Source organism: Oncorhynchus tshawytscha, linkage group LG13 (assembly GCF_018296145.1).
Source record: "Oncorhynchus tshawytscha isolate Ot180627B linkage group LG13, Otsh_v2.0, whole genome shotgun sequence".
In the NCBI taxonomy this organism is placed as follows: Eukaryota; Metazoa; Chordata; class Actinopteri; order Salmoniformes; family Salmonidae; genus Oncorhynchus; species Oncorhynchus tshawytscha.
In genome coordinates, this window is record NC_056441.1 from 49,425,959 (window position 1) to 49,449,443 (window position 23,485).

Genomic DNA, 23,485 nt, shown 5'->3' on the forward strand with positions numbered 1-23,485 from the left:
TGTTATATCTCAAACTGCTGATGAAAGGGGAACCCAGTTTTTCCCCCATCAGCAGCAATGCAGGTGTAGAAGTTTCAATATGGCTTGGGAACTCTTGTTGCTGGGTGTGATGCAGCCTGGTTCACAGACTGACTGGCTACATTGTACTGAGATGCAGTGAAGGCCTTAGCCCCTGCGCCACCACCACCCCTCCCCTAATGTCATGTAGGCCTAATGTGTGTAGTGCCCCAGCCACTGTCATTTAGTCCCCCAGACCGTCCGTCCAGTAATTGGCTTCAAGTGGTCCGCGGCTTTAACTTGCTCGCTTTCAAATCAAATTTATTTATATAGCCCTTCTTACATCAGCTGATATCTCAAACTGCTGTACCGAAACCCAGCCTAAAACCCCAAACAGCAAGCAATGCAGGTGTAGAAGCACGGTGGCTAGGAAAAACTCCCTAGAAAGGCCAAAACCTAGGAAGAAACCTAGAGAGGAACCAGGCTATGAGGGGTGGCCAGTCCTCTTCTGGCTGTGCCAGGTGGAGATTATAACAGAACATGGCCAAGATGTTCAAATGTTCATAAATGACCAGCATGGTCAAATAATAATAATCACAGTAGTTGTCGAGGGTGCAGCAAGTCAGCACCTCAGGAGTAAATGTCAGTTGGCTTTTCATAGCCGATCATGAAGAGGGTCTCTATCAATCCTGCTGTCTCTAGGGAGTTGAAAACAGCAGGTCTGGGACAGGTAGCACGTCCGGTGAACAGGTCAGGCCTCCATAGCCGCAGGCAGAACAGTTGAAACTGGAGCAGCAGCACGGCCAGGTGGACTGGGGACAGCAAGGAGTCATCATGCCAGGTAGTCCCGAGGCATGGTCCTAGGGCTCAGGTCCTCCGAGAGATGGAAAGAAAGAGAGAATTAGAGAGAGCATACTTAAATCCACACAGGACACCGAATAAGACAGGAGAACTCTAGATATAACAAACTGACCCTAGCCCCCGACACAAACTACTGCAGCATAAATACTGGAGGCTGAGACAGGAGGGGTCAGGAGACACTGTGGCCCCATCCGACGATACCCCCGGACAGGGCCAAACAGGAAGGATATAACCCCACCCACTTTGCCAGAGCACAGCCCCCACACCACTAGAGGGATATCTTCAACCGCCAACTTACCATCCTGAGACAAGTCCGAGTATAGCCCACAAATACCTCCGCCACGGCACAACCCAAGGGGGGGTGCCAACCCAGACAGGAAGACAACATCAGTGACTCAACCCACTCAAATGACGCACCCCTCCTAGGGACAGCATGAAAGAGCACCAGTAAGCCAGTGACTCAGCTCCTGTAATAGGGTTAGAGGCAGAGAATCCCAGTGGAGAGAGGGGAACCGGCCAGGCAGAGACAGCAAGGGCGGTTCGTTGCTCCAGAGCCTTTCCGTTCACCTTCACACTCCTGGGCCAGACTACACTCAATCATATGACCCACTGAAGAGTCTTCAGTAAAGACTTAAAGGTTGAGACAGAGTCTGCGTCTCTCACATGAGTAGGCAGACCATTCCAGAAAAATTGAGCTCTATAGGAGAAAGCCCTGCCTCCAGCTGTTTGCTTAGAAATTCTAGGGACAATTAGGAGGCCTGGGTCTTGTGACCATAGCGTACGTGTAGGTATGTACGGCAGGACCAAATCATAAATATAGGTAGGAGCAAGCCCATGTAATGCTTTGTAGGTTAGCAGTAAAACCTTGAAATCAGCCCTTGCCTTTTAACAGGAAGCCAGTGTAGGGAGGCTAGCACTGGAGCAACATGATCAAATTTTTGGATTCAAGTCAGGATTCTAGCAGCCATATTTAGCACTAACTGAAGTTTATTTAGTGCTTTTTCCGGGTAGCCGGAAAGTAATGCATTGCAGTAGTCTAACCTAGAAGTAACAAAACCATGGATTCACTTTTCTGCATCATTTTTTTGGACAGAAAGTTTCTGATTTTTGCAATGTTACGTAGATGGAAAAGGCTGTTCTTGAAACGGTCTTGATATGTTCGTCAAAAGAAAGATTAAGGTCCAGAGTAACGCCGAGGTCCTTCACAGTTTTATTTGAGACGACTGTACAACCATCAAGATTAATTGTCAGATTCAACAGAATATCTCTTTGTTTCTTGGGACCTAAAACAAGCATCTCTGTTTTGTCCGAGTTTAAAAGTAAAAAGTTTGCAGCCATCCACTTCCTTATGTCTGAAACACAGGCTTCGAGGGCAATTTTGAGGCTTCACCATGTTTCATTGAAATGTACAGCTGTGTGTCATCCGCATAGCAGTGAAAGTTAACATTATGTTTTCGAATGACATCCCCAAGAGGTAAAATATATAGTGAAAACAATAGTGGTCCTAAAACGGAACCTTGAGGAACACCGAAATTTACAGTTGATTTGTCAGAGGACAAACCATTCACAAAGACAAACATATCTTTCCGACAGATAAGATCTAAACCAGGCCAGAACTTGTCCGTGTAGACCAATTTGGGTTTCCAATCTCTCCAAAAGAATGTGGTGATCGATGGTATCAAAAGCAGCACTAAGGTCTAGGAGCACGAGGACACATGCAGAGCCTCGGTCTGACGCCATTAAAAGGTAATTTACCACCTTCACAAGTGCAGTCTCAGTGCTATGATGGGGTCTAAAACCAGACTGAAGTATTTTGTATGCATTGTTTGTCTTCAGGAAGGCAGTGAGTTGCTGCGCAACAGCTTTTTCTAAAGTTTTTGAGAGGAATGGAAGATTCGATATCGGCCGATTCGTTTTTAAGTATTTTGTGGGTCAAAGTTTGGCTTTTTCAAGAGAGGATTTATTACTGCCACTTTTTTAGTGAGTTTGGTACACATCCGGTGGATAGAGAGCCATTTATTATGTTCAACATAGGAGGGCCAAGCACAGGAAGCAGCTCTTTCAGTAGTTTAGTTGGAATAGGGTCCAGTATGCAGCTTGAAGGTTTAGAGGCCATGATTATTTTCATCATTGTGTCAAGAGATATAGTACTAAAACACTTGAGTGTCTCTCTTGATCCTAAGTCCTGGCAGAGTTGTGCAGACTCAGGACAGCTGAGCTTTGAAGGAATACGCAGATTTAAAGAGGAGTCCGTAATTTGCTTTCTAATGATCATGATCTTTTCCTCAAAGAAGTTCATGAATTTATTACTGCTGAAGTGAAAGCCATCCTCACTTGGGGAATGCTGCTTTTTAGTTAGCTTTGCGACAGTATCAAAAATACATTTCGGATTGGTCTTATTTTCCTCAATTAAGTTGGAAAAATAGGATGATCGAGCAGCAGTAAGGGCTCTTCGATACTGCATGGTACTGTCTTTTCAAGCTAGTCAGAAGACTTCCAGTTTGGTGTGGCGCCATTTCCGTTCCAATTTTCTGGAAGCTTGCTTCAGAGTTTGGGTATTTTCTGTATACCAGGGAGCTAGTTTCTTATGAGAAATGGTTTTAGTTTTTAGGGGTGCAACTGCATCAAGGTTAAATTGAGTTCCTCAGTTAGGTGGTTAACTGATTTTTGTCCTCTGACATCCTTGGGTAGGCAGAGGGAGTCTGGAAGGGCATCAAGGAATCTTTGTGTTGTCTGAGAATTTATAGCACGACTTTTGATGCTCCTTGGTTGGGGTCTGAGCAGAATATTTGTTGCGATTGCAAACGTAATAAAATTGCACAGATGCGGTCTCAATGGGGATAGCTGAGCTGACTACACTGACTGTGCTAGTGGCAGACTCTAATAAGCTGGCAGGCTGGCTAACAGCCTGCTGCCTGGCCTGCACCCTATTTCATTGTGGAGTTAGAGCCCTGTCTATGTTGGTAGATAAGATGAGAGCACCCCTCCAGCTAGGATGGAGTCCGTCACTCCTCAGCAGGCCAGGCTTGGTCCTATTTGTGGGTGAGTCCCAGAAAGAGGACCAATTGGCTACAAACTCTATCTTTTGGGAGGGGCAGAAAAGAGTTTTCAACCAGCGACTGAGTTGTGAGACTGCTGTAGAGCTCATCACTCCCCCTAACTGGGAGGGGGCCAGAGACAATTACTAGATGCCGACACATCTTTCTAGCTGATTTACACGCTGAAGCTATGTTGTGCTTGGTGACCTCTGACTGTTTCAACCTAACATTGTTGGTGCCGACAGGGATAACAATATCTCTATACTCTCTACACTCGCCAGTTATAGCTTTAGCCAGCACCATCTTCAGATTGGCCTTAACGCGGTCTATCTCAGAAAACCGTAAATGGGAAGGGAGAAGGGAGCAGCCAGCTGCAGGTCAGAGGTCAGCGACGTATCCAGGGAGAGCTTGGCTCATCCCCGTGGTAACGGCGAGGATCTATACTCCATTGTCGAGGCAGCGCTGGATTGAGGTGGCATATGTATCTGCGGGTTAACTAGCACATGCAGAATAAGAAAAGGTCTGCGTCCCAAGTGACACCATTTTCCCTATATAGTGCAATACTTTTGGCCATTGAAAGTAGTTCACTATATGGGGAGTAGTGTGCCATTTTGAACGCAGAAAGAAATGCCATGCCGGGGTTAGCAAAACACCCAGCAGCCCACTCACTGAGGTTGCATTTACTCAGAAACATACTCTCTTTCTCTCCCTCTCTCTCCGGCTAATGATGTCCTTGGGTTTTTCAGAGGAAAAGGAATGGACATAAATAATAAAGGGATGTATTTGTGAGTTGGTGTAGTTTGTCAGATATTTCTAACTTGAACTTTTGTTGGGTGCTGTTGTTTGTATCTGTGTACACTGGTTTTGAGTTAGAGCAGATGCCACATACAGACAGAGGAGAGGAGTATAGGACAAGCCTATTTTTATTTGATTTAACTCGGCAAGTCCATTAAGAACAAGTTTTTATTTACAATGCCGGCCTACCCCAGCCAAACCCAGACGGCGCTGTGCCAATTGTGCGCCGCCCTGTGGGAATCCCATTCACGGCCGGATGTGATGCAGCCTGGATTCGAACCAGGGACTGCAGTGACGCCCCTTGCACTGAGATGCAGTGCCTTAGACCGCTGCGCCACTCGGGAGCCCATATGCACTTGAGAGGATTCTAAACAATGTTTTAATAGCACCACCTTGCCCTCTTATAGGAGTGTGTCGACTAAGCAGTGTGTCAAATCAAATCAAATCAAATTATTTATATAGCCCTTCATACATCAGCTGATATCTCAAAGTGCTGTACAGAAACCCAGCCTAAAACCCCAAACAGCAAGCAATGCAGGTGTAGAAGCACGGTGGTTAGGAAAAACTCCCTAGAAAGGCCAAAACCTAGGAAGAAACCTAGAGAGGAACCAGGCTATGTGGGGTGGCCAGTCCTCTTCTGGCTGTGCCGGGTGGAGATTATAACAGAACATGGCCAAGATGTTCAAATGTTCATAAATGACCAGCATGGTCGAATAATAATAAGGCAGAACAGTTGAAACTGGAGCAGCAGCACAGTCAGGTGGAAGTTGAAACTGGAGCAGCAGCATGGCCAGGTGGACTGGGGACAGCAAGGAGTCATCATGTCAGGTAGTCCTGGGGCATGGTCCTAGGGCTCAGGTCAGTTGAAACTGGAACAGCAGCATGGCCAGGTGGACTGGGGACAGCAAGGAGTCATCATGTCAGGTAGTCCTGGAGCTCAGGTCCTAGGGCTCAGGTCCTCCGAGAGAGAGAAAGAAAGAGAGAAGGAGAGAATTAGAGAACGCACACTTAGATTCACACAGGACACCGAATAGGACAGGAGAGGTACTCCAGATATAACAAACTGACCCCAGCCCCCCGACACATAAACTACTGCAGCATAAATACTAGAGGCTGAGACAGGAGGGGTCAGGAGACACTGTGGCCCCATCCGAGGTCACCCCCGGACAGGGCCAAACAGGAAGGATATGTGTCTACTCCACTGTCCACTAGGCTGGTCTCTGTATCAGTCAACATACAGGCAATGCATTTAAGGGTTAGGGCTCCCTTGCCTCTCCTTGTAGCATTGGTGCCATGCCCAGTCGCACAGAGAAATACATAGCAAGAGTCCTACCCTAGTCAGAGATATGAGGAAAGAAATCACACACACACACACTGTAAACTCATAAGCTACAATATCACTCTCAGATTGACAGTAACTCATTGTTTTATAGAACGTTTCACTTAATGGTGACCACACACACACACACACACACACACAACGACTGAGCGCAGGTGTGCTTCACCGAGGGCACTTTTCCACCTACAGAGCAATGCCCTCACACTAGACTTGTCAAGAACCAGGCTTCCCTAAAACTGGAAGACTGGGGTAGTTCATGGCAACAAAAAAAAAACGCTAAATGAGGTGGACACCCGGTGTAAATCAGTGATGCCGCACAGCATATCAAATGCCTTGCTTGGGCAGAACTCAATGTGTTTACTAGATAAGTGTTGTAGATTCAACAGTGCGCGAGGGTGGCTGGGAAACCGTTCATACCATTTTTGCAATACAAAATTCTCCAGACCTCTAAGGGAGGCAGTATGGCAATGCAAGACTACCCTCACAGAAACCATGTTTGTGCACGCGCGCTTATGTGTGTGAACGTGACTCCAATTTACGCTTTCTGTTTGCCATCACAGCCTACTCTGTTAGCTAGGGGCGGTAATGCCCACAGGACTTCCCCTTCTTGAAATGTGGGCACTCATTGGCATACTTTTCCAGTGGAAAATAAATTGTTAATTTATCTTAAGTCCATTTTCTTGATGCATTTAAAAATAAATAAAAAAACTGGGAAGTGTAAAGGAGGAATAAGAGAATTGATTAGTAAGACAGGCTGAGTTTTGCCAAGGTTGCGACGAGGGGAAGCGGCGCAGGACTGATTTCCAGCGGGGCAGATAGAATGCCTCACTCGCTCTAAGGCTTAGCTGGAAAGCCATTCACAAAAAATATTCTTTCTCTTCTCGCTTTTACAGTTGAGTGTGAGAAATGCCCCCACACACACACTCAACTCACACACTTTGTCAGGGTGTCTGTATCCTCACTCCTCACTGTCTTTTTGAGCTCATCTTCAGTCTGTCCTCTCCTCTCTCTCTCCCCACCCTTCCCTTCCCCACCCTTCCTCTGTGCTGGCATTGTGGAGTGAGAGGAGAGGGAGAATCTGGTTGGAGGCAGCTGTGACGACGCTGCTGCCGCCACACTCGCGCTCTCTTGTGCATGTCAATTTCTCCGGCCCCAAGAGCCTCGCACAATCCCTCACTGTGCTATCCCGTAAATCACGCGCTTTTCTTTCCCACTTTCTCCCCCCCCTGCCGCCGCTGCGCTTGCCCGTCTGCCCCACCTCGCTGCTCATGTGCCCAGGGGCGGCTGGAATCAGAAAAATGTACCAGGCATGTCGTGGCCTCACCTCCCTCCAACCACCCCTCCCTTCTGCCCATCAAACCCCAGCTTGCACATCCAGGGCCTTGGCTAGCATGTGTAGCATGATGGGGGTCTGGTCTCTCCTGGCGCTCTCTCTCTCTCTCTCAGCTTCCACCATGAAGCTCAGCCCCTGGCTTCTATGTTGTGGCGTGGAAATTACGAAGCCATGTTAACATGACATGTTTGCTATCGGTGGCTAAAGTTAGCTGATATGTGTAGTGGCTATTTAAAGGCAACCGATCCATGGGTTAGTTTTCTCCTGGCCCATAAGACTACTTTCAGGGTGAGGAACCATCTAACCTGAAGTTGTACAATACTCTCTCTCTCTGTTCCTCTTCTGTAGACGGAACCTGACCAAGTTGTCGCTGATCTTCAGTCACATGCTGGCCGAGCTCAAAGCCATCTTCCCCAACGGCCTGTTCCAGGGGGATAACTTCCGAATCACCAAGGCTGACGCCGCCGAGTTCTGGAGAAGATCGTTTGGGGACAAGTGAGTCCACCTCTGCTCTCTGCAAAAAGTAGACATTTGCTGCAAGCTCGCTAGTCACGGTGGAAGTATTGACATCTAAGTGGTAAGACTGGATATATTTATGCACCACATGATGGAAACAGGAAGAAAGAAATGGCTTCGACCTTTTCAAGTTATGTGAGGTAGACTAGATAGAAGATAGGAAGTAGTTACTTGAGTAGATTTTTTTTGTTTACTATGCTTGTTTTATTAGTCACATTTTTGTCAGTTACCGTAAACACCCAGAACCAGGAAAAGGAACTGGCCAAATTAAGCCCACAAGATTTCATATGGCCTGACGAAAATGTGTCCATAAAAAGAACAGAATCGGGCCATGGCTTAATGTCATTGCTGACCCCTGCCCTGAACACTATTATTGCACTGTAGCCAATGGCATTTTTGGAACGTCCATATTAAGGGTCAAATCAGAAGTGGGATCGGACATTGTAAGTGCAATAACAGGGAAGGTTTAAACTGCATCAATGTTGCTTGTTCGGCTCAATGGGTATAGTATAGTAAACATGTTGTCCTGATGTGTTTTCAGGACGATAGTGCCTTGGAAGGTGTTCCGGCAGGCACTGCACGAGTTCCACCCTATCAGCTCGGGCCTGGAAGCCATGGCCCTCAAGTCCACCATCGACCTCGCCTGCAATGACTACATCTCCGTCTTCGAGTTTGATATCTTCACCAGGCTCTTCCAGGTCGGGCCTACACTCACATGCACACACACATGGACGCACGCAAACACACACGTACATGAGCTTGGATTAGAGGTCGACCGATTATGATTTTTCAACGCCGATACCGATTATTGGAGGCCCCCCAAAAAAAAAAAAAACCCTGCACCGATTAATCGGCCGATTTAATAACATAGACTAAATAAAAAATGTATTTGTAATAATGACAATTACAACAATACTGAATGAACACTTATTTTAATTTAATATAATACTTAATCAATTTAGCCTCAAATAAATAATGAAACATGTTCAATTTGGTTTAAATAATGCAAAAACAAAGTGTTGGTGAAGAAAGTAAAAGTGCAATATGTGCCATGTAAGACAGCTAACGTTTAAGTTCCTTGCTCAGAACATGAGAACATATGAAAGCTGGTGGTTCCTTTTAACATGAGTCTTCAATATTCCCAGGTAAGAAGTTTTAGGTTGTAGTTATTATAGGAATTATAGGACTATTTCTCTCTCTACGATTTGTATTTCATATACCTTTTGACTATTAGATGTTCTTATAGGCACTTTAGTATTGCCAGTGTAACAGTATAGCTTCCGCCCCTCTCCTCGCTCCTACCTGGGCTCGAACCAGGAACACATCGACAACAGCCACCCTCAAAGCAGCGTTACCCATGCAGAGCAAGGGGAACAACTACTCCAAGTCTCAGAGCGAGTGACGTTTGGAATGCTATTAGTGCGAACCCCGCTAACTAGCTAGCCATTTCACATCGGTTACACCAGCCTAATCTCGGGAGTTGATAGGCTTGAAGTCATAAACAGCTCAATGCTGGACGCATTGAGAAGAGCTGCTGGCAAAATGCACGAAACTGCTGTTTGAATGAATGCTTACGAACCTGCTGCTGCCTACCACCGCTCAGTCAGACTGCTCTATCAAATATCAAATCATAGACTTAATTATAACATAATAACACACAGAAATACGAGCCTTTGGTCATTAATATGGTCGAATCCGGATAACATAATCTCGAAAACAAAACGTTTATTCTTTCAGATAAAATACAGAACGGTTCCGTATTTCACTAACAGGTGGCATCCATAAGTCTAAATATTCCTGTTAGATTGCACGACCTTCAATGTTATGCGATAATTACATAAAATTCTGGCAAATTAGTCCGCAACGAGCCAGGCGGCCCAAACTGTTGCATATACCCTGACTCTGCGTGCAATGAATGCAAGAGAAGTGACACATTTTCACCTGGTTAATATTGCCTGTTAACCTGAATTTCTTTTAGCTAAATATGCAGGTTTAAAAATACATACTTCTGTGTATTGATTTTAAGAAAGGCATTGATGTTTATGTTTAGGTATACGTTGGAGCAACAACAGTCCTTTTTCACGAATGCGCACCGCATCGATTATATGCAATACAGGACACGCTAGATAAACTAGTAATATCATCAACCATGTGTAGTTAACTAGTGATTATGATTGATTGATTATTTATTTTTATTCGAGAATTTTACCCCCTTTTTCTCCCCAATTTCGTGGTATCCAATTGTTAGTACTATCTTGTCTCATCGCTACAACTCCCGTACTGACTGGGCTCTCGACCTTCGTCTCTCCCATGCGTCCTCCGAAACGCAACCCAACCAAGCCGCACTGCTTCTTAACACAGCGAGCATCCAACCCGGAAGCCAGCCGCACCAATGTGTCGGAGGAAACACAGTGCACCTGAGACAAGGATATCCCTACCGGCCAAACCCTCCATAACCCGGACGATGCTAGGCCAATTGTGCCTCGCCCCCGGTCGTGGCCGGTTGCGACAGAGCCTTAGCCCACTGCGCCACCTGGGAGGCCCTCCTTGATTGTTTTTTATAAGATAAGTTTAATGCTAGCTAGCAACTTCCCTTGGCTTCTTACTGCATTTGCGTAACATGCCGGCTCCTTGTGGAGTGCAAGTAGGTGGTTAGAGCGTTGGACTAGGTTGCAAGCTTGAATCCCCAAGCTGACAAGGTACAAAATCTGTCGTTCTGCCCCTGAACAGGCAGTTAACCCACTGTTCCTAGGCCGCCATTGAAAATAAGAATTAGTTCTTAACTGACTTGCCTAGTTAAATAAAGGTGTAAAAAAATACTAAATAAAAAATAATCCAAATCGGTGTCCAAAAATACAGATTTCCGATTGTTATGAAAGCTTGAAATCGTCCCTAATTAATCGGCCATTCCGATTAATCGGTCGACCTCTAGCTTGGATGCATGGTCACACGCATGCATGGTCGCAAACACACACAATCACACACAGCCCCATTTGTGCTACACACCACTGCGACATCGTACACACTATCTCTTGAGCGATAAGTTGAGAAAAGGGTCTAACAATGCTCATTACCATAGCCACACTTTCTAACTACACATGAGTTTGCCAAAGCAAGACTATTGTGGCCATTTCTCTGCTGTGTGTTATTGGGTGGCAGTTGTCTGCATCCCTGCCTGCTGAGAGAGAGACAGGGAGCCAGTGTTTTGAGTTGAGTGGCTGCTTCACGTGTGTCCAGGCTGAATAGAGGCCTCTTGCCGCCCCTTGTTGTTGGCATAATGCAGGCTCCAACTCTTCTTTACAGAAGTGGTTCTCAACTGGTTTTGCTTTGGGACCCATGTTGAACCAGGTTGTCTAAGTCGCGATCCAATATTCGCATTGTGATTTTATTTAGTTTTGCCAAAATGCAATCTGGAAAACTGTTTTATTCTATATTGATAGTAAATGTGCCAATTATATGACAAGGGAACAACAGTCCCATCTTTTTCATTTTCAATAATTCAATTTTGCCCATATTCTGGTTTGAGACTATAAAATCAACCAAATACTCTACTCTTAAATGAATAATTCTATATTGAAAATACTATGATTGAAGAAAAGTAATTTGGAGGTTAAATTATTTAAATGTAAAGGTTCTTTGTTATTTCTACACACTTTCTCCCTGGTCTTAGTCATTTCAATTCAAATTGTCGTATATTTAGAGAACACTCACAACCCATTCAAACCTGGGTCGCGACCCACCAGTTTTGAATCGTTGCTTTGCAGGGAGTCAGGAGACTGGATGAAATTAAGTGCCTTGGAGAGGAGTGGTGTTTTTGGGCTAATTCTATCAAGTCGTTAAGTGGCCACTGTACAGAGAACAGAGAGTGCTTACTGGGCCTGCTGATCAACTGTGAGGCACAAACTGTACCACAACATATTCGTCCTGTCACAAAGGACCTCGGAATCTGACACTTCAGATTCTATTCCAGTTGCATTGAAGATTAAGTTTAAGCCTAGTCTTGGACTGGTTTCAATTTAGATGAATCTGTGTCTGGGGACCCACCCCCCCGCTGCTCTTCTTCACACACGTCATGTTTAGTGCTGCTAAAGGACCAACAACCAACTAAGTAATTGTCTCACTATAGTTAGCTCTATGATGCACAAAGCACAGGGTTGTATTCATTAGGACACGCACCGGGAAATATTGTAAAACATTTTGCGACGGAAAATGGAAATGAGGTGTTTCTTATTGTACAAGTCCAAGTAGTTGCTCCTTGTTTCAGTCCATTTTCTTCTGTTTGGTGCCTAATGAATGTGACCCACGCCACTTACAAGGCAATTTCAAAACCTAAAAGTGAAGGATTATATAAATGTTCCCCATTTAGTCATCTGTTTCTTCTTGTTGTTTCTAAGGGACAACTAATATTTGATTTGATGGTTTCTTTATTTCATTAGGCCGTAGCTAGCTCCCTGTGATTGTGAGTGGATTGGATGCGGTTCAACCGAGATGGCTGGCTGGCTGCGAGTCATGCTGAACAGCTGAATACAGGCTCTTTATTTGGGTTTTTAGAAGCGCCCTAGAAATAGCCGCTGCGTGTTTGCCGACAGCGGCTCATGTTCTTTTGAAGCCCCTGGACATCAAGGTCATGCTTCTCATCAGCATGTGAATCAACCTGTATGATGGATAGATGGCTGAAGGAGACACTGCAGTAGGATGGAAGCATCATTTCCAGTTAGTAACACAAGACAGGGTGGTCTGTTTAGAAGTAGTGCACTATATGGAATAGGGTGCCATTTGTGACGTATCCATTTGCTACTGGCTACCTTCCTTTATAAAATAGCCAAACATTAGTAAATGTATAATTAGGACTGCTGTCTGCCATGGATGTCTTATCTATAACTATGGCTCCTGTGCTATCTGATGGTTTCCTGACTTTGATTAATGTGATGACTGTTATTTATAGAATCAACTAACTTATGTTTAATTGTTACCAGATTTAATTAATCACGTAACAACTAACTCATTTGGAATTTTGGGCACCACGGAAGTTGTTGTTTAACGAGATACCATCTCCCGAATTAAACTCATTCCTAAACTAAATCACAATGTCTGTTGTGTGGATCGAGCAGTCATTTGAAGGAGTAACAAAATTTCAGCGAGACAACTCAAAGGTGAAATCCATTAACGCCAAGATAATGGAATTCATTGCCCTTGACAATCAACCGTTCTCTGTCGTGGGTGATGTTGGCTTTTGCCGACTGTTCGAGCACCGGTACGCACTACCAAGTGCACTATTTTTCAGATGTTTCCCTACCGGAGTTAGCTTGTGTAGCTTCACAACATACATGCTATGGAACGCCATTTTTGGTCTTTGGGTCTTTGTGTGTCAAAAAAGATACAGTAGCACTGTCAAAGCTGTACAAAAAAGTCTGCAAACGAGCAAACACCAGCCACAAACTATGTGTTTACAATACCGCGTTGGTAATAAAGCATAATTTGGTCAACCTCAACTTCTGGGGTAGCTAGCTTTATTGGTACCTAGCTAGCACCAATACATCCAACCTGAAAACAATGACCAGTAGAACCTAAAGTCAATTTCATTATTCTTAGCAATGATTTAGGAATTCTTGTCAGTAAGTATTAGCTAGGTTGCCACTTGTTGTTCTCCTATTGAAATTGAACTTCAGTTCATGAAAATAAATAGCTAGTCAGCAACTTAACCCTGTTGCCCAAAGCTAGCGTTATAAGCAGCCAGCTAGCTTCATCTGGCTAGTGAGGCTCAACCGCACCAGGTTATGTGTTGTGACGCTAGCCACAATAAGCATTAGGCACAATAACGGAATTTGCGGTTTGCCTTCAAAATAAAAATGTCATTGACAGTAATGCAAATGTATACAAATAGTAGAATTATGCCATAGTTTTATTTTGAAGGCTAACCGCAAATTCTGTTATTGTGCCTTCACTAATTTGATTTGATTTGATTTGATTTAATGCTTATTGTGGCTTGCTTCACATAGATGGGTCCGACAACCATTAATCAAATAAGAACTGCCTTATAAATTAGGGTTATTTTAGATGATGACACCTAGCTATATAGTTAGCTAGCTAACTATAGCTACTGAAGTAGATGTTGTGTAATTTGACACGTCAAATAACACTATTTGACGTGCATCTTTTTTGACACGCAAAGACCCAAACGGCGGTCCATAGAAATTCTGGTTGAGAATGAAACGACTGAACATATTAATAACGAAACAGCACAGCAAGTAAGTGAAATAAATAGGTTTTGATTGTTTTACTAGTAATGGGGACATGTGTAAATGCCAACAAAATGATGTGTGTGTAACCGTTATTTAACTAGGCAAGTCTTACGGCTGAGCCAGTGAAAGTGCAGGGCGCCAAATGCAAACAACAGAAATCTTTAAAATTAAAATTCCTCAAACATTCAAGTATTTTACACCATTTTAAAGATAAACTTGTTGTTAACCCCACCACAGTGTCCGATTTCAAAAAGGCTTTACGATGTAAGCACACCATCTAATAATGTTAGGTCAGTACCTAGTCACAGAAAAACACAGCCATTTTCCCAGCCATTTTTCCAGAAATATAAGATAAAATGAATCACTAACCTTTGATGATCTTCATCAGATGACACTCATAGGACTTCATGTTACACAATACATGTATGTTTTGTTCGATAAAGTTAATATTTATATCCAAAAATCTCAGTTTACATTTGTGCATTACATTCAGTCATGTTTTGCTTCCAAAACATCCGGTGATTTTGCAGAGAGCCACATCAATTTACAGAAATACTCAAAGTAAACATTGATAAAAGATACAAGGGTTATGCATGGAACTTTAGATAAACTTCTCCTTAAAACCTCTTAGGGATAGTGAGACGCTAGCGTCTCAAACTTTCATTAAATCACACATGTGGCCAATAGCCCCAACATGTCGGCTTTTCGAAATGCATAGCGCCAATTGGCAAACTGTATTCAATTAGAGAAAGTAAAAACATGCCCCTTTTTCCCTCTTGCGTAACTATCACTACAAAACATTTCAAAAGTTGCCTATAAACAAAAGTAATACAACTTTAGGTATTTTTAAACGTACGTTATGATACCCAAATGTCCATTTATAAAACCGGAAAAAACAGCTAAAACACACGTCACTACAAAACATTTCAAAAGTTCCAGGATGTGCCTCTTCTTTGTTTCAACAATGATTAACTTCAACCCAATTCCAAAGACTGGTGACATCCTGTGGAAGTCGTAGGAACTGTAAAATGGGCACTCTAATTTCCCTTGGCAAAGACAACTGAGGGAACTGTCAGAGGAAAAACATTTTTTTATTCTGAACAGTTTTCCTTGGGGTTTTGCCTGCTACATAAGTTCTGTTATAGTCACAGACATGATTGAACCAGTTTTAGAAACTTCAGAGTGTTTTCTATCCTCACCTACTAATCATATGCATATAATATATTCCTGGCATGAGTAGCAGGAAGTTGAAATTGTGCACGCTATTTATCAAAAAGTGGAAATGTTGCCCTCTATCTCTAAGAAGTTAATGCAACCGCTGTGTCAGATTTCAAAAAAGCTTTACCGAAAAAGCACACCATGCTATAATCTGAGTACAGCGCTCAGAGACCAAAACAAGCCATACAGATATCCGCCATGTTGTGGAGTCAACAGAAGTCAGAAATAGCATTATAAATATTCACTTACCTTTGATTTTCATCAGAATCCCAGTTCCACAATAAATGTTTGTTTTGTTCGATAAGGTCCATCATTTATGTCCAAATACCTCCTTTTTGTTTGCACCTTTAGTTCACAAATCCAAATTCACGACGCGCAGGCCAGACGAAAAGTAAAAAAATTCCATTATAGTTCGTAGAAACATGTCAAACGATGTATAGAATCGATCTTTAGGATGTTTTTAACATTAATCTTCAATAATGTTTCAACCGGAGAATTCCTTTGTCTTTAGAAATGCAATGGAACGCAGCTACCTCTCACGGGAGCGTGCGTGATCAGCTCATGGCCTTTTGGCAGACCTCTTACTCAATCAGCTCTTATTTTCGCCTCCTTCACAGTAGAAGCCTGAAACAAGGTTCTAAAGACTGTTGACATCTAGTGGAAGCCTTAGGAAGTGCAATCGGACCAAATGTACACTGTATCTTGGATAGGCAAAGAGTTGAAAAACTACAAACCTCAGATTTCCCACTTCCTGGTTGGATTTTTTTCTCAGGTTTTTCCCTGCCATATGAGTTCTGTTATACTCACAGACATCATTCAAACAGTTTTAGAAACTTTAGTGTTTCCTATCCAAATCTACTAATAATATGCATATCTTAGCTTCTGGGCCTGAGTAGCAGGCAGTTTACCTTATTCATCCAAGCTACTCAAAACGGCCCCCCAAGCAATAAGAAGTTAAAAATAATTCTTATTTACAATGACTGCACGGATGATGCTGGGCCAATTATGCGCCGCACTATGGGAATCCTAATCACAGCCGGATGTGATACAGCCTAGATTCGATCCAGGGACTGGAGTGACTCCTCTTGCATTGAGATGGAGTGCCTTTGACCTCTTTGTGTGTGTGTTAACTATTTAACTGTACTAGAATGCTTAAAAGGCCGCTAAAATTGAAAATATCGGGCAGCGTTTCTTTTGGCAAGTAAAATATTGGATATCGGTATCGGCCAAAAATGTAATATCGGTGCATCACTAACATAAGATATATCGATAACTGTCATTTATTAATCATTACCTCATATCAGTCTCATTCTGAACGTGGCAGACTTCTTGAATCGGCAAGGACCCCAGCCTTTTCTGATTATTCAGTTCTACACAAATTGATGTAATCATTTATTTACTAACTAAATAGTTACACAGAATACACATACACACTTACATGAGACAAAAGTCCCTAGTGGACTGACAAGATCTGACGGCTTGTTACACAATGGAGAGGGGGTGGGGAAAGCGAGAGATAAAGGGACGTTTATCGTGGATACATTCTATAACTATTCTCACATTAATCATATACCTTGCACATGAACCACCGTCCATCTGGGTAAGAAATGCAATGTACAGTTGAAGTCAGAAGTGTACATACACCTTAGCCAAATACATTTAAACTCAGTTTTTCATAATTCCTGACATTTAATCCTAGTAAAAATTCCCTGTTTTAGGTCAGTTAGGATCACCACTTTATTTTAAGAATGTGAAATGTCAGAATAATAGTAGAGGGAATGATTTACATACTCAGAAGTTTACATACTCACAATTAGTATTTGGTAGCATTGCCTTTAAATTGTTGAACTTGGGTCAAATGTTTCCGGTAGCCTTCCACAAGAGCCCCACAATAAGTTGGGTGAATTTTGACCCATTCCTTGTGACAGAGCTGGTGTAACTGAGTCCTTGCTCGCACACACTTTTCCAGTTCTGCCCACAAATATTCTATAGGATTGAGGTCAGGGCTTTGTGATGGCCACTCCAATACCTTGATTTTGTTGTCCTTAAGACATTTTGCCACAACTTTTGAATTATGCTTGGGGTCATTGTCCATTTGGAAGATCCATTTGCAACCAAGCTTCCTGACTGATGTCTTGAGATCTTGCTTCAATATATCCACAATGTTTACCCTCATGATGCCATCTATTTTGTGAGTGCACCAGTCCCTCCTGCAGCAAAGCATCCCCACAACATGATGCTGCCACCCCTGTGATTCACGGTTGGGATAGTGTTCTTCGGCTTGCAAGCCTCCCCCTTTTTCCTCCAAACACAACAATGGTCATTATGGCCAAACAGTTCAATTTTTGTTTCATCAGACCAGAGGACATTTCTCCATAAAGTATGATCTTTGTCCCCATGTGCAGTTGCAAACCGTAGTCTGGCTTTTTTATGGCGGTTTTGGAGCAGTGGCTTCTTCCTTGCTGAGCGGCCTTTCAGGTTATGCCGATATACGTCTCGTTTTACTATGGATATAGATACTTTTGTACCGGTTTCCTCCAGCATCTTCACAAGGGTCTTTGCTGTTTTGTGAATGATTTGCTCGATGGGTGTAAGGCTCTGGTTGTCCACCAGCGGTCACAATGTCCTTAGTTGTATGTAGCTTCAATGATTCACAATTGATTTTCAGAGGTGAGCTTCTCAAGACTTTTCTTCCTCGGGTAGATCGTCAAAGTTCTAGACCCCTTTACATGCACAGCTACAGACTGTCAATGTTTTGGTTGAGTGAGGTTACCTTCTTCACGTCGTGTTGAGTTTGAGTTTCAACCATTTGTAACTTATAGCTCATGTTTCACGTTTGCTGGTCCGGGAGTTATTTCTTAGCGAGTCCATTTTAGCGCTCTGGTCGAAAAGGTCGGTTCCATCTCACTGACACGCTCTTCTGATCTTATTTGGGGCGTGGCTTAGTTAATGTGCATGGGACATGAAAACTATGATCTCGTTAGAAAACTAAAATCACATTCCTATCTTAACAAAAATAGTTTCCTTGTTCTTCATATTGTATTAACATCATATTGGATGGAAACTTAACAGCTAATGGTGGTTTCCTTCCTAAGTTACAGTATTTGGTTCATACAGTTAATAACGTCACAAAACGAATAGCAATATGACATGATTATTCTTTAGATCCCCACTGACCAATTTTAACATTCCTATCTTAGAAATATTGTTCCAAAGTTCACTCTTTGGGTGTTTATAGTTTCGGCTGCAAAAGTCTTCATTGGGGACCAAGGCATTCCTTTAGTAATACTAAATAGAGCAAGAGAGGGCTCTCTGCTGCGTAAGATTTACGATTGGCGTGAGGTGTCGTAAAACAACAATACTGAATGAACACTTACGTTAACTTAATATAATACATCAATTAAATCTATTTAGCCTCAAATAAATAAACATGTTCAATTTGGTTTAAATAATGCAAAAACAAAGTGTTGGAGAAGAAAGTAAAAGTGCAATATGTGCCATATAAGACAGCTAACGTTTAAGTTCCTTGCTCAGAACATGAGAACATATGAAAGCTGGTGGTTTCTTTTAACATGAGTCTTCAATATTCCCAGGTAAGAAGTTTTAGGTTGTAGTTATTATAGGAATTATAGGACTATTTCTCTCTATACCATTTGTATTTCATATACCTTTGACTATTGGATGTTCTTATAGGCACTTTAGTATTGCCAGTGTAACAGTATAGCTTCCGTCCCTCTCCTCGCTCCTAACTGGGCTCGAACCAGGAAAACATCGACAACAGCCACCCTCGAAGCTGCGTTACCCATGCAGAGCAAGGGGAACAACTACTCCAAGTCTCAGAGCGAGTGACGTTTGAAATGCTATTAGTGCGCACCCCGCTAACTAGCTAGCCATTTCACATTGGTTACACCAGCCTAATCTAGGGAGTTGATAGGCTTGAAGTCATAAAAAGCGCAATGCTTGAAGCATAACAAAGAGCTGCTGGCAAAACGCACGAAAGTGCTGTTTGAATGAATGCTTACGAGCCTGCTGGTGCCTACCATCGCTCAGTCAGACTGCTCTGTCAAATCATAGACTTAATTATAACATAATAACACACAGAAATACAAGCCTTAGGTCATTAATATGGTCGAATCCGGAAACTATCATTTCGAAAACAAAACGTTTATTCTTTCAGTGAAATACAGAACCGTTCAGTATTTTATCTAATGGATGGCATCCCTAAGTCTAAATATTGCTATTACATTGCACAACCTTCAATGTTATGTCATAATTACGTAATATTCTGGCAAATTAGTTCGCAACGAGCCAGGCTGCCCAAACTGTTGCATATACCCTGACTCTGCATGCAATGAATGCAAGAGAAGTGACACAATTTCACCTGGTTAATATTGCCTGCTAACCTGGATTTCTTTTAGCTAAATAATCAGGTTTAAAAGTATATACTTCTGTGTATTGATTTTAAGAAAGGCATTGATGTTTATGGTTAGGTACACGTTGGACCAACGACAGTCCTTTTTCGCGAATGCGCACCGCATCGATTATATGCCATGCAGGACACGCTAGATAAACTAGTAATATCATCAATGTGTAGTTATAACTAGTGATTAAGATTGATTGATTGTTTTTTATAAGATAAGTTTAATGCTAGCTAGCAACTTACCTTGGCTTCTTACTGCATTTGCGTAACAGGCAGGCTCCTCGTGAGACAGGTGGTTAGAGCGTTGAACTAGTAACCTGTAAGGTTGCAAGATTGAATCCCTGAGCTGACAAGGTAAAAACCTGTCGTTCTGCCCCTGAACAGGCAGTTAACCCACCGTTCCTAGGCCGTCATTGAAAATAAGAATGTGTTCTTAACTGACTTGCCTCATTTAAATAAAGGTGTAAGTAATAATATATTTTTTTTTTAATCGGCGTCCAAAAATACCGATTTACGATTGTTATGAAAACTTGAAATCGGCCCTAATTAATCGGCCATTCCGATTAATCGGTTGACGTCTAGTCTGGCTATCTGTCAGCCTTTTGCCAAGCTGATCTGAGGTCTTGGATCCTCGACCAGGAGAGTCATGACAAGTAGTAGGTTTGCTAATGGCTCATATCGGTGATACTGCATGCATGACACTTAGCACCTGGTAGCGGTTGAGGTAAAGATGAACACGTAGCTTTCTTTCTGGTCATATTGTGACTGAAGCTGAAGTCAACCCAGAGTCATTTTGTTGTCTGTTGGGTCACCACACGTGCATAACCCATTGGTTAACTGTGTTGAACAAGGCTAGGCCTTTGGTCATTGTGTTTCCACTTTATTTTTTGTGTTGTGTTTCCTCTAAACCATCAGCATGAATTCACTTCACAATTTCTTTCACGGTTTTTGACGTGTCAAACGACCTCATAAACTCACTGGTGTGGATCCCCCTTTGTACCGCTATGTATGCTAGCTAATTGCTAAGTACATTTTTAAAGAGGTTTATAGCGCATTTAGCTTCCATTGCTAGCAGTATAACTTTCACAATCACTGGCCTAACTCTATTTCCTCTTTCCACCACGCATACATTTTAATACCAGCCAGCTGAAAATAGTTCCTCATGGTGTGTCAGTGTACTCTGTGAATCCGTCCGTCCCTCCTCCCCCTTCCGGCGGAGTAACACTAATTTGAGTCAAGAAGGAAGGCGTAGTGCAGCGCAGGGTGATTGACTCTTAGTACAGTACCTTCGTAGCTTCTCACTGTCGTTACCACATTACCATCCCCGGGGCCAGATCTGATATGAAGATAGGGTTGCATCTCTGGAGAAAGTAAAGGGAGCTTTAAGAGTCAGTCATGATTTCGTGCATTGCTCTCAACGTTGTACCACGGCGTTGTACCACTCTGAGACGACGGGACTCACGCTCTGCATGTGTGTGTGTGTGTATACAGCCTTGGTCATCTCTGCTGAGGAACTGGAACAGCCTGGCGGTGACTCACCCGGGCTACATGGCCTTCCTCACCTACGATGAGGTCAAGGCCCGGCTGCAGAAGTTCATCCACAAACCTGGCAGGTCAGTGAGAGACTACATACGTACACGTACACAGACGCATGCAACACTGACACGCGCACATCAACACACACCCACACACACATAGCATATGCACACTGACAGGAGCACACACACCTCAGCTAAATACACTTTCTCCGCTAATGTCAAAGCACACACACAGTGACAGATGCTGCTGTTTATTATGCACTTTCAATCAAGTTACCAACTCATTATAACTATTACTCTGCATATTTAAAAAAAAAAATCTATAAATAATCAACTCACTGACTTGCCCGTGCTGTCGCATACTCTCACGCTCCAATACAGCTACTTAGACAACTGTTAAGCACACTACGTTCTTACACAGTCTGTCTGTCATGAGCTTACACACCACTAACAAACCCAACCTTGCACCACCAACCTAACACACACTTACACAATGACCCAGAAGGCAATGACCCCCCTGTGGCACATGGAACGGCGTGGTACCTAGCATCAATAGGACGTATTGTAGAGACTGGGCTGATGTCAACCCTCGCTCCAACAGAGCGCAAGTGTGTGACACAACGCGGCCAGTATTTAGCTCTCATTCACCTCTTAGGCCTAGTTGACAAATTTGGTGGCGCTTTATAATGATGTTAAATAGCTAAGTAAAGCTTATTCTTTTATGGATAGTGTATATTAATACTGATAATACTTGAGGATTCTGTGATGTATGAACATTTACAGGCATTGCATATATACTGCATTGTAAGCGGTGGGTGGGTGTGCACAAACACTCACACTATAAGCAGTACAATTTATAACCGTATATTGTTTACTAAGCTTGTAATGCCCACAATTGCTTTATAAAAGGCTTGTTAATGAAAATATGTCCTTTAGTATTGAACTCAGTGCAGGGAAGCTCACCAGGAGTTTGTTTAGGGTGGGGATGAGCTGGGATTGGGCATTTTATTTTGTCCTCCCCCCTGTTGTCATTAGTCCTTGGTGTGTATGTGTGTGTTCCACAGCTACATCTTCAGGCTGAGCTGCACGCGGCTGGGCCAGTGGGCCATCGGCTACGTCACTGCAGATGGGAACATCCTGCAGACCATCCCCCACAACAAGCCCCTCTTCCAGGCCCTCATCGACGGCTTCCGGGAAGGATTGTGAGTTCACCAACCTCTCTCTTTCTCTCTGTGTCGGTCTCTCTCTCTTTCTGTCTCGCTTGTCTGTCTTTCTGTCTCGCCTGTCTGTCTCTCTCTCTGTTGGTCTTTCTGTCTCGCCTGTATTTCTGTCTCCTCCCTCGCCCATATAAACTTTGGATACGTCTCAAAGTCCCAAAGCCACTGAACTCAAACCAACACGTCTCATGTTGCGTCGGCCACGACTCCATGTCCGCCTCTTCTGTTTTCATAAGCAACGGGAGAGTTTGGTTTGCAACGTGCAGTAGTTTGGGTGGACAGTGTATATAATATCGTCTCCTACAGCAGTGTTTCCACACTCGAGTACCCCCAGCAGTACACCTTTCTCTTGTGGCCCCAGACAAGCACACCTGATTCTACTTGTCAACTAATCATCAACCCCTTGACAAGTTGAATTGAGGTGTGTTTGTCTGGGGTTTCAACAGAAAGGTGTACTGTTGGAGGGTACTCGAGGACCGGAGTTGGGAACCACTGTCCTCGAGTATGCCAGTGTTCAAATTTCTTTACTTTTTTTTATAAACGCTGTGGTAAGTATCTTCAAACCTGTAATCAAATGCTGAATTAGTCTGTGGAAAGGTTTGCTTTGCAAAGAGCCTGATACATGTGTTCTATAAAGCCACTATGAAAGTATCACTTAGGCCTCAAGGTTACATGAAAGATATAGTCAAAAGCATGCAGTACTCAAATTACAACCTATTCCCCATATTGTGCCGTGCTTTTGATCCTATGTGGCAGCCCTGTGTGGCTCTAGTCAGTAGTAGTGTACTTTATAAGGGGAATAGGGTGTCATTTGAGACAACCTATGTGTGTTGCTTTACCCTTGTGAGTGACCAGAGTTCCATCTCCTCTGCCCAGCTACCTGTTCCCCGACGGGCGCACCCAGAACCCAGACCTCACAGGACTGTGTGAGCCCTCGCCACAAGACCATATTAAAGTCACACAGGTGGGTC

General features: G+C 43.3%; 1 protein-coding gene across 1 annotated transcript in view; it reads left to right on the forward strand.

Annotated features, from left to right (window-relative positions):
• The window catches only part of LOC112244677 (Cbl proto-oncogene, E3 ubiquitin protein ligase), a 54,836-nt gene that overhangs the window by 22,256 nt on the left and 9,095 nt on the right, over positions 1-23,485 (forward strand). Inside the window, exons 3-7 of the mRNA XM_024412405.2 lie at positions 7,712-7,858; positions 8,421-8,577; positions 21,251-21,372; positions 22,362-22,499; positions 23,391-23,478. Of these exons, the coding sequence (XP_024268173.1) occupies positions 7,712-7,858; positions 8,421-8,577; positions 21,251-21,372; positions 22,362-22,499; positions 23,391-23,478 (652 nt within the window). The remainder of the gene's footprint in view (positions 1-7,711; positions 7,859-8,420; positions 8,578-21,250; positions 21,373-22,361; positions 22,500-23,390; positions 23,479-23,485) is intronic.